Source organism: Micropterus dolomieu, linkage group LG06 (genome assembly GCF_021292245.1).
Source record: "Micropterus dolomieu isolate WLL.071019.BEF.003 ecotype Adirondacks linkage group LG06, ASM2129224v1, whole genome shotgun sequence".
Taxonomy (NCBI): Eukaryota; Metazoa; Chordata; class Actinopteri; order Centrarchiformes; family Centrarchidae; genus Micropterus; species Micropterus dolomieu.
In genome coordinates, this window is record NC_060155.1 from 23,310,621 (window position 1) to 23,322,879 (window position 12,259).

The 12,259-nt window shown below is 39.1% G+C and overlaps 1 protein-coding gene across 1 annotated transcript in view; it reads right to left on the bottom strand.

The window, feature by feature from the left end:
- The window catches only part of LOC123972643 (solute carrier family 22 member 13-like), a 15,505-nt gene extending 8,445 nt beyond the window's left edge, over positions 1–7,060 (bottom strand). The window contains exons 1-6 of the mRNA XM_046052207.1: positions 6,686–7,060; positions 3,363–3,466; positions 2,768–2,922; positions 2,214–2,382; positions 2,010–2,130; positions 1,339–1,433 (exon numbers count right to left, since the gene is read on the bottom strand). Coding sequence (XP_045908163.1) covers positions 1,339–1,433; positions 2,010–2,130; positions 2,214–2,382; positions 2,768–2,922; positions 3,363–3,466; positions 6,686–7,060 — 1,019 coding nt within the window. The remainder of the gene's footprint in view (positions 1–1,338; positions 1,434–2,009; positions 2,131–2,213; positions 2,383–2,767; positions 2,923–3,362; positions 3,467–6,685) is intronic.
- Between the last annotated feature and the right edge of the window lie 5,199 nt (positions 7,061–12,259).

The window sequence follows — 12,259 nt, forward strand, 5'->3', positions numbered from 1 at the left end:
AAAAATCATACAATGTGATGTTCTGGATTTTTGTTTTAGATTCCGTCTCTCACAGTTGAAGTGTACCTATGATAAAAATTACAGACCTCTACATGCTTTGTAAGTAGGAAAACCTGCAAAATCAGCAGTGTATCAAATACTTGTTCTCCCCACTGTAACACTTCTAACTCAGTTCTGACTGCACACCTGTGATATCAGTTCAGCTAAATGAATTTACCACTGAACACAACTTTCAAAATATTTTAAATAATTTTACCGCATTATTTGAAGCTTTGGTCATGTTTAACATGAACATCTGACATTGTATCATAATAGATATGCCTGAAAATATGAAAAAGCATAATAGGTCCCCTTTAATGCAGGCTTTCAGTAGTTTAAACCCCAGCAGAGATATCTGTGAAACCACTGCACCACTGTGCCGCCCTGTCCAAGTTATCCATCCATCGTCAACCGCTTATCCTGCATACAGGGTCGCGGGGGGCCGGAGCCAATCCCAGCTGACATCGGGCGCAAGGCAGGGTACACCCTGTACAGGTCGCCAGTCCATCGCAGGGCCACACATAGACGAACAACCACTCACGCTCACACTCACACCTAAGGACAAATTTAGGGTCGCCAATTAACCTAGACTGCATGTCTTTGGACAGTGGGAGGAAGCCGGAGTACCCGGAGACACAGGGAGAACATGCAAACTCCACACAGAAAGGCCGGGGTTTGAACCCACGACCTTCTTGCTGTGTGAGGCGACAGTGCTAACCACTGCACCACTGTGCCGCCCTGTCCAAGTTATATTAGACGTAAACGTAAGAGCAGTTACATACTGTAAGAAGAAAAGGTATTTAAATTACTAAAGATGTTTATTGGATGTGAAATGTGTTTATTGTTGTCAGGGCCCGGTTTCCTGTTATTCAGCACTCTGCAATCTGGAACAAAACGCAGACGCACCAAATCTTCTTTTCTCCTGTTTCAACTACTTTCATACAGGTTACATATCTGCTATTAAGGTACCTATCCCTTGGACCCGTAACAATTGCATACAACATGTTAGCTAACAATTTACTGTTTGCAACTTCTTTTTTTTTAACTTTCTGGCTGCCTGATGAATGTAAGTCAAATATTCACTCTTGTTCCTACTTGCTCTGCTTTGGTCTCCACAAACTCCTGAGAGAAACATCAGGCACTTCAGCTGCTAAATGCTCCATTATGTTCACCAGCTAGTTGCTAACTTTGTCTGCTATTTGCAGCTGGAAACCAGGGTGATGGTGAGTTTACAGAGACTTAAAACCAACACAATGAGCTAAAGGGTACTAAGTAGAGGTGAGGGGGACTTCAACTCACCATGCCAAAGTTATGATGAGGAAATATTTGGTCAGTACAGGTGATCTGAAAATAACTTTAATGCCTCCTTTGTTACTAACATCTTTCACAGCAATCTGTAACAGACATTAATGCAAATTAATTATATAAAAATCATACAATGTGATGTTCTGGATTTTTGTTTTAGATTCCGTCTCTCACAGTTGAAGTGTACCTATGATAAAAATTACAGACCTCTACATGCTTTGTAAGTAGGAAAACCTGCAAAATCAGCAGTGTATCAAATACTTGTTCTCCCCACTGTAACACTTCTAACTCAGTTCTGACTGCACACCTGTGATATCAGTTCAGCTAAATGAATTTACCACTGAACACAACTTTCAAAATATTTTAAATAATTTTACCGCATTATTTGAAGCTTTGGTCATGTTTAACATGAACATCTGACATTGTATCATAATAGATATGCCTGAAAATATGAAAAAGCATAATAGGTCCCCTTTAATGCAGGCTTTCAGTAGTTTAAACCCCAGCAGAGATATCTGTGAAATCACTAGCAGTTATTTTCTCAGACTTGGTAAATTTACTAAGTCAACTAGTGATGTCATTGTTGAATAATTTTCGAGCTTTCTGTTTCAAACTTTTCAAAAAGCTTGATAATGGAAAGAAAAGACATTGATAATGGTCTGTACTTTGTCCAGAAGAGAGGCTGGAACAGTGCGTTTGTTGATGGCTGCTGCCTTGGAAATTAGCTCTTTAGCCTCCTCAGTCCTTCCTCTGCTTAACAACCATCTGGCTGACTCTGGAATAAACCTGATTGAAAAAAGGAAAGTGACAGTTCAAAGAGCCTCATATACAAATAAAACAATAAAAGGCAATAAAGGGCTTATACACACCATATGTAGATAACAACCACACTAAGTGGAGCTGCCGTGATTAGTTGAGCCAGCCTCCAGTCTCTGATGAAGTAGATCAAACCAGCGAGGGTACACATTCCAACTGCACTACATAGCTGAACCACACATGCTCCCCATGATCGTTTGGACACCCCAATCCACTCAGTGGCTGCAACAAGAAAATATACAATTAATTAATAATAACAGTTTTCACTAGGATTTTATATTTTAACAAAACATGTCATAAGAATAATTTAAAAAATGTAACATTAACTAAACTATACAAAACAATTGTTGGTCAGAAGTTTTCAGTAATCATATATTTCTCTGTAACTTTTGCTTTTCTGTGGTTTACTTTAAATCATCAGTGTTAATATATCATTTATATCAATATGCTGTTATGCCAATTTGCTATTTGTAGTCTATCTATAGTCTCATGTAAGTTGATTTGAATAGCCTGAAATTTCTGAGGAAAATTTATGGCACGTGCTAAATAATTACACATGCTTCAAGAATATGTATAGCTGCTACTGAACTGAGCATGTAGTACGTACCTAGTACAATACAGTTGACCCGATATCCACCAGCTCCAACTCCCACCATGAACTGAGAAACTAAATATAAGTAGACACTGGGGCACAGCCCTGTTGTTATAATAAATATGAATATTATGACCACTGATATTTGAGATCCTCGTTTGCGACCAAACCTGCAGCAGACAGAGATGATCAACCCAAAATTAAAAGAGATAATGGCTCTATGAGGAAAGATAGATATAGCTATAACCATATGCTCCAATTAATAAACACCTAATTTCATCAACAATAGGTATTTAATATAGACACATGGAATATGAATGAACACTAGAAATGGGCAGCAGCTGTATGTGAACACAATGGCCTTAAAAACTTCAGCTACAACTAGGTCTGTATTGTGAGTTAATTAGATATAAAACATTTTATAACTAACATTACTAAAGACAATGTTTAAAATTGTAAAGACCTTTATAAGGTATACCCTTTTTTTGTGGAAACTAAATTCAGTGTTTTTGAGACCTGCAGATACACATGTTTTTAACAAATTTGCATTTGTGTAACTTGCATCTTCTAAGTAAAAATATTATATTTTTACTACATGAAATACACTTACGATTCAGCAAAGGGACCGAATATGAGAGAACCGACAAGAATTCCAGCCATGAGCACTGCTTGAACCACTTCCACCAATTTAGCCTTGTCACAAACCAGGTCATACTGTTAAGAAAGAAAGAGGCAAAAAAACAAAACAAATGAGTGATGAAGGAAGGATTTAATGAAGGTAATTTTTGTAGTTACTACACTCATTATCAAGGTTTGATGTTTTGTTTTTTAATTTCTATTTTATTTTGTTAAACTCTTACTCTTGTGTTTAGTTCACCTTCTGTCTTTGGGTCTTCCCACTCTGTGTTTTAGTTTATGTTTTTCCATGTCATTCATTATTCTGTGTTTCCAGTTTTACAGTCTTATTTTCATTCCCTCTCATGCCAGTAACTTTATTTCCTGCAATTGGTTGCTTCTCTGTGATTAGTTTCCCCTGTCCCTTGTTCATCATCTCCTCACTAGTGCTTACTCATGGTGGGAACTGTTGGGCCTCTGTTAATAATACTATAAAAAGTACAGTCTAGTCCTGCTCTACATGAAAAATGCAACAAAATACCTTTAGTTATGAATTGGCACTGTATAAATGCAATTGATTTGAATAGTGTATTGAGTTTGCCTGTTCCCCTCGCTCTTTGCCAGTTCGTTGATGTTTTTTAACTCATGTTGCAGCCTAATGCTTGATTCCCAGTGTTTTCTTTGATTATCTGTGTTTTCTGGACCTTGCCTGCTTGTTTTGGGGATTTATTCCTTGTTTGCTTTCGGACCTCGCCTGCACTTTGGTTTATGCGTCTTTCCTTCTCCGTTCTGGATTTGTTTGCTTGTGTTGGATCACCTGTTGTTTTTTAATATATCACTGCTTTTGGGTCCAAACCCTTGTCATCCAGCTGTTCCACTAGCAGCTGTATGTGTGATAATCATTACTTACGTCAGTAACTATGGTGGCCTCTTTCAGAACTGGTCTGTTTTTAGAGGCTCTAAAAGTCCTCCTCCTTTGAAAAATTACACTCAAAAGTCAAACTCCACTTAAAAATTAAGCACAGACTGTTCGTATATGCACTCATGGAGAATACCATTCTCTCTAGGCCCACACTCCTTAACCTTCTTCAGTCTTCACAAACAATCTAGACACAAACCATAGCCACTCTTCAGAAAACGGTTAAAGATGAAATAATTCCGATTTAGAGAACAGACAACACAGCAAACTTTTCAAGCTATCATGTCCATGCATTCAGTTCCGTCAACACCAGCTCCTTTCCGGTTGGCGCATTACACACGCCGTGACATCAGCGCCACAGTTAAAAGGACAGTTCACATATTACCTCCATCTCAAGATAGCAGAGAAGTCGGTACCAAAGCAAAACAGGATGTCAACCATCACCAGAATTCCAAGGCACCCACCTCTCATTGGGGTTGACTGCACCAGCAGTCTTCATCACACAGGACAACCACATCGAGTCGTCAGCACCTCGCCATCCAGCTCCCGTGGCTTCATGTACCCAGAACTGGGATGCCAGCACCATCAGCCAAGTCGGAATTTCCGAGTTCCCAGTTGGAACTTTCAACTGGAACGCCCCCTGAAGTCGGATTTCCGACTCGGGAAGTCGGGAGAACCACACTACCCCGACTTCGTGATCAAAGATGGCTGTCGGGGTTAGTGAAAGCTGCTAAATGAGCTAAGAGTCGTTTCGTACTAACTTTGAGCTAGCTAACAGTCGTTTTGAGCTAACTTTCAGCTAACAGTCGTTTTGAGCTAACTTTACGAACTTTGAGCTAACAGTCGTTTCGAGCTAACTTTGAGCTAACAGTCGTTTTTTAAGCTAAGTCGTTTCAAGTAAAGAGTCATTACCTAGCTAAGTTATCTAACCACGTCGTTCCAAGCAAACACTTGTTATCTAGCCAAGTAGTTATCTAGCTAAGTCACTTCAAGCAAACGGTCGCCATCTCGCTTAGTCACTTCAAGCTGTTGCCATCTCGCTGAGTCGCTTCAAGCAAAAGTCAGGTAACATTCCTTTTAAGCTAACTTCAAGTTAGCGATCGTCTTGAGCCAACAGTCATTTCCTAAGTAAGCTATTTTCCAGCTAAGTCATTCCAAGCAGTGGTCTTCTAGCTAATTTGGTTTGAGCTATAGTCATTTTCATGTAAACATTTGATTCCAATCGTTTCTGCGTCAGTCAGTTCATTACATTGAACCATCCAATTTTTGGAAACCGTTTCGGGTTAGCTTTAGTAGGGTCATTAGGCACTGGGATGCCAAAACCCCTTGCAGCCCACATCCATCAATCTCTGCAGGTCGCTCTAGTCTGGGATTCTGGCACCGGGATGCCAGGATCTCCGGCATCTCATCTTTACCAGTCCAGCAACTATAGCTGGAACCTAGCCCCCAGCTAATCCTCTTGCTCGTCATCCTAAAGCTTTCATCTCACGTTCTTCAGCTCATTAGTCTACTCAAACACATCGTAGACTACATGAGATCTTGTTCTTCTTATCACGCCTTTTCCTTACTAACCGCCTACTAAAAGATCCCTTGAACGGCACCTTTACCCAAAAGGGAGAACATCCACCCGGTTGAGAGAACTCACTCCTAGCCTCCTCTCGGGTTACAGGCCAGCTTCGAAGAACTCAGCCACTGTCACAACTAGCACAACATGACCTCCCTGTCATTTGATCTCGTCACTACGTCTTATTTCATCAACACACCCACAGTGGCCACAGTGGCTCTCCTCTTTGTTTGACCTTCGGCGTCCCGAAGACAATTCAGTCGTTCCTCAAACAACACTGCTTTCTACCAAAGAAATCTGAAGTTCAGTCACGACGCTTTCGAGTGTCTATTCAGCAGCTGCAAGCACCATACATCTTTCTGTTTGTTTATCAATAAATCATTTAATTCTATCTGTTGATTGTGGTGCTTGCTAGTAAATTGGTTGCTTCTAGCTGATTAGTTTCCACTGTCCCTCTTTATGTCCTCACTGGTGTATTTAGTTTGCCTGTTCCCCTCACTGTTTGTTCACAGTTCCTCAATGTCTTTTGACTCATGTTCCAGCCATTTTCCTAGTGCTTGTAACCCGTTTTGTTTGATTATCTGGGTTTCCAATTGGACCATGCCTGCTCTTTGTTTGCTTTAAGACCTTGCCTGGACTTTGGATTATATCATAATGCCTTTGCATTTTTTACTGCTTTCTCAGTTTTCGATCTCTACCTCATCACAAGCTTTTGCCACTGTTGTGGTTTAATAAATCGTTGTACTTGCTTTGCCTAAGATGCCTGTTGTAGGGTCCAAACCCTTGTTGTACTGTTGTTCCACTAGCAGCAGTATGTGTCATACTCATTACTTACATCAGTGACTATGGTGGCCTTATACAGCATGTTGCTGTACACCCATCCGTTCTGGCACCCTGTGGTCTCATTGAGTCCATACTTCCTGATGGCACCAATGTCCCAGTCAACAGGGACAAACATCTGACACCTGCTGAAGGTCCCATCCTCCTCCCGGGGCAGAGTTAGGTTCAGCTGCTCATCTCTAGTGATGTTAGTGTCCGCCTGAAGGATCCAGTCTGTGTTACAGTGTCGCTCTGGATCTGACTCGATAAAAAGAAAGCTTGCCAATAGAAAAGACTGACTGAAATTTGGAAAGCAAAGAGCAAACAGAGTGAGCTGCTGGAATAATCCAAATTCTCCAATGTTCCTGAGGATCTCTCCAAAATCAACCATGTTGATATCAGTTATCTTACTTTGTGTTGGTAAAAAAAGATTACACCTCAAACTTTAACAACATGTGTAAATGTTTAACCAAATTATATTATATTTTAGCTAACCATTTACTGATTAACAGTGTGTGACTAAAACAGCTCAGATGATCCGAGCATCAGTGATATCAGTGTGGTGAGGTGTCTGCGCAGACCCTAAAGGATACTAACAGACATTTCTGACCCCAGCCACGGCCAGTTCACCCTGCTGCAGTCTAGCAAGAAATGTAGAAATATCTGCTGTCTTACCAACAGACAGAGCAGCTTTTTCTCTCAAGCTGTGAGACTCCTTAATTCATCCTCAGAACTCTACTATTTAAAATGTTTTTGTCTCTATCTTATTTATCAGTTACTTATTATATTCGCCTATCTACTCTAGATGATGATTGTATATAACAGCTACAGCCATACAATTCCATGTTATGAAATGATGAATAAATCGACCTTGACCTTGACCTAGTGTATAGAACTGGTATTGTGCATTAAAACTTTATCATTGTCTGAAGGCTATGGTGAATTTGAAGGTTGTTTTTTGAATGTGTCTTTTTATTGTCACTTGGATTAAAGTCCAAACTGTTATCGTTGACTTCTTGCTAGCAAATGTATGCAATGTCCACTTTAAATGCCTATTCGTTTGAGGTGGAAATGTTTCTTTAAATGATACACATCCAAATGCTGATGTTTCAGTTAAATTGGAGTGTTGGATGAAGCATATCTGGAAAATAAAAGGAAGCATTAACCTTTTGGAAAGTTGTTGAATTCTTATAAGCCTAAAAAGTATATTCTTGACAACTGTTAATTTTCTATAGGGTTAAAAAAAAAGAAAAGATTTTGATTTTTGATTTTTTTGAGTTGCAATGTTTTTAACAGCCATAATATGATGAAAAGTTACCACATCTTGCTGTCTAACAACATTATCAATATACATTTTACTTATGCTTTGAATAGATTCTTTAGTTAAACCACATACCATTGGTTATACAATACAATAGTCGACTCAGTAGTGTAAGCATGTACAGTATCTCACAAAAGTGAGTAGACCCCTCACATATTTGTAAACATTTGATTATATCTTTTAGTGTGAAAACATGTAAAGTAGTGAGTGTACAGCTTGTATAACAGTGTAAATTTGCTGTGCCCTCAAAATAACACATCACACAGTCATTAATGTCTAAACCGCTGGCAACAAATATGAGTACACCTCTAAGTGAAAAATGAAAAATGTCCATATTGGGCCCTAAGTGTCAATATTTTGTGTGGCCACCATTATTTTCCAGCACTGCCTTAACCTTCTTAGACATGGAGTTCACCAGAGCTTCACAGGTTGCCACTGGAGTACTTTTCCACTCCTCCATGACAACATCACGGAGCTGGTGGATGTCAGAGACCTTGCGCTCCTCCACCTTTTGTTTGAGAATGCCCCACAGATGCTCAATAGGGATTAGGTCTGGAGACGTGCTTGGCCAGTCCATCAGCTTTACCCTCAGGTTCTTTAGCAAGGCAGTGGTCGTCTTGGAGGTGTGTTTGGAGACGTTATCCTGTTGGAGTACTGCCCTGCGGCCCAGTCTCTGGAGGGAGAGGATCATGCTCTGCTTCAGTATGTCACAGTACATGATGGAATTCATGGTTCTCTCAATGATCTGTAGCTCCCCAGTACCGGCAGCACTCGTGCAGGACTTGTGCGGGACTCCCTAAACTTGACATGAGCATTGCTGCAAAATATGTTCTTGCGCTTTTATTTTAGAGGCACAATCACTTAAGAGGAAGTGGTTATGTGATTAACTGTTGCTGTAATGACTGAGATTTATTTCAGCCGTTATCAATTTATGTCTTTCTTATTTTTCTGCTATCAAAGCAATGTGGCCCGTGGGCCACCTATTGCTGACCACTGGCTAAGGTCATCTTTATGTTGAGCAACCATTCTTTTTTCCAGATCCTCAGAGAGTTCTTTGTCATGAGGTGCCATGTTGAACTTCCAGTGACCAGTATGAGGGAGTTTGAGAGTGATAACATCAAATTTAACACACCTGCTCTCCATTCTCACCTGAGACCTTGTAACACTAACGATTCACATGAAACCGGGGAGGGAAAATAGCCAATTGGGCCCAACTTGGACATTTTCACTTAGAGGTGTACTCACTTTTGTTGCCAGCGGTTTAAACATTAATGGCTGTGTTATGTGTTATTTTGAGGGGACAGCAAATTTACACTGTTATACCAGCTGTACACTCACTACTTTACTTTGTAGCAAAGTGTCATTTCTTCAGTGTATTCACATGAAAAAATACAATCAAGTATTTACAAAAATATGAGGGGTGTACTCACTTTTGTGAGATACTGTGTGCACAGGATTGTAACTTCAGTGGGCATTTACCCCTGAAGTGACACCTGCTCAAACAACCTGTCATTTAGAGAATAGGCTTATTGAAAAAGGAGAGTGCTGTACCCATTGTTCTCTCCAGTAACATAGGGGCCCAGTCTGTCAGACTGAACATGCATTTCTTTTGTAGAATATTTTCAAAAAAGTTTGAAAGAAACCAGATTCTTCTGCAGAGATTAACCCCCACCACTGCCAAGAGGTTCTCTCATGCAGTAACAGTAACAGCGTGGACACAGTCCTATTTTTATTTTCACTGATTCTACCCCTTTACAACCCCCTAAATAGGGCCCCTGCCACACTTTGTTTTCAGGAGTTTTGCTTTCATACCTAACGTGTTTGGTTCCATTAAAATGAAAACTGGTGTGTTTGCCCGGTTAGTACGATTCGGTTGGGCTGATGTGAAAGCTGTGGATTCGAAGGCAAGGCAAAGGAACCTTTATTTGTATAGCACAATTTATACACCAGAGGGTTGTTTCACAAGGTAACAGCCAGGCTTGATTAATCCTAGGGCTTTATCTGTTCATTTAGCAGTTACTCAAATCTGAAACCCATGTGTTTTTTATTCCAAGTGTATTTCCTTATAACATCAATGGTCAGGCACCAATATCATTCATTATTTAAGTGGATGTGTTGCTTTTTGATATATTCTTTAACAATACAATGAACAAATGTTACTCTTCTATGAGTGTGTATTTCATTCGGCATTGGTAGCACATAATTTGAGGTTATTTGGTTTCGTAAATGGGAAAGCGTAAGGATTTGAACGACTTTGACAAGGGTCAAATTGTGATGCTACACGACTGGGTCAGAGCATCTCCAAAACTGCAGATCTTGTGCGGTGTTTCCAGTCTGCAGTGGTCAGTACCTACCAAAAGTGGTCCAAGGAAGGAAAAGCACTGAAAAGCAAGGCTCACTGATACACGTGGGAAGTAAGGGCTGGGTTCCGATCCAACATACTACTCCTACTGATACCAACCGCAGGATTTGATGATATCACATATGTGATTTTAGCATTATTTCTAAAGCTAAATTATTAATAAATCCATCTGCTGATCAGGAAGGAAGGAAACCCAGGACAGCGCAGGCACGTGCTTCAGTAAACTATATCCTTGCTTATTTAACGTAATGTTTGCAGTTTGTAGATGATGATACATCAAATTCATTACACCAGTTCATGGGTGCCCCATACCACTCAACTACTTTTGTAGTCAGGGGTCACCAAGTATTCTAGAGCAAAACTGCCAGAAAGTCAGACCCTCACACACACACAACAGCAGACCCACACAATGCTGAACCAGAACCAAAGATACTCACATAAAATACAGGCTGCATTTTCTTCTCTAATTCCTAATTCTTATCATTTCAAGTTTCAATTTACTCTTTTTTAGCACCAAAAAACTGTTGAATATCTCCTTTCCTTTTTCTGAGTTTGACTGTGAATGAAATGTAATCTGCATTTAATAAAGTAGTAATCATACATTTGAAAGAAAACAACTGGATTTTAACATTTTTTAACTCCTGAATTCCAGAGTGAAAACAAATGTCATGCTTATTGTAAAAATACTGAAAATGTATCTCTTCTAGGGCTGGACGATATCATGATAAAAAGTTTCATATCTTTCGATATCCATAATTATTATGATAAGTATCAAATAGTTTTTTTCTTTAATGTTTAAAGGCTGATTTTTGCTCCTGAGTGAAAGTTGAAGAAACCTGATGGTTAATTGTGGTTTAAACTTTTCTTTGTGGTCAACACTTGATGCCAAAAAGTGGATCACATCACAAATCTGAGACAGAACATTCTAAATATTTATGATAAAATCTATGTCAACAAATATCTTTAAGTAAAATTATGTAAAACCTTTTTCAGTCCTTTTCCTCAACAGAATAAACGTCTTAATAAGAAAAATGAAGTCCTAATTCGTGTATGATTCAAGTGAATAAAATCAAACATTTATGAATATTTATTGAACATTTGTTATATTGTTATTGAAAGAAATTATATTGCGATAATTATTGTTATTGTTTTATTGTCCAGCCCTAATCTCTACAATAACTAATCCTCAATTTCTCTGCTCTAAGCACCAGTGTTAGCTAACAGTTACAATTTATAGTGGTAATAAAAAACCAAGCCAACTTTGAATTTGAAAATGAAAAGTTTATTAAACAAGCTAGATAACTTCTTAACCTACAGTGTCTCCATTAGCTTGTAGTGTGAAGCACTGGACTTCAGTGAGCAGCTGGGAATCATGCAGACAGATGTTCAACTAACTTCAAGGTTTGGAAATGGTATGGTCCATTTTAGGGGTGTCTGAAATCGTATTTCAAGATTCTATAAACGGTAAGTGTGTGGTCCGGCATCTTAATTAAGTTTCCTCTTACATTTAATCTTTTATTAGTGTTCTTTTACTATTATTATTATTACAGTTATTGTTATGTCTTATAGATACATGTTATGGCAGAAAATTGTGTGCTCTTACATTTAATCTTTTATGTATGATCTTTCAATATTATTATTACTATTATTGTGATGTCTTATAGATATATATGTATTGTGTTTCTATCCTTAACCTTTCCTTCTTCTTTACTCCTTATGTTACTCTGTCCACATTTACTAGGTCAGAGCTGTGAGATTGTTTTGGTGTTTTCCCTCTCTTGTTGTTCCTCTCCTCTCCTGGAATGTTCATTCAAGGCTGAGAGAAAAACATAGAAACCTAGACTGTGTAAATGATTATGCATCCCTTTGCTCGGGGCCAGACGCCCGAAGCTGCCCTGCCCTGTTTA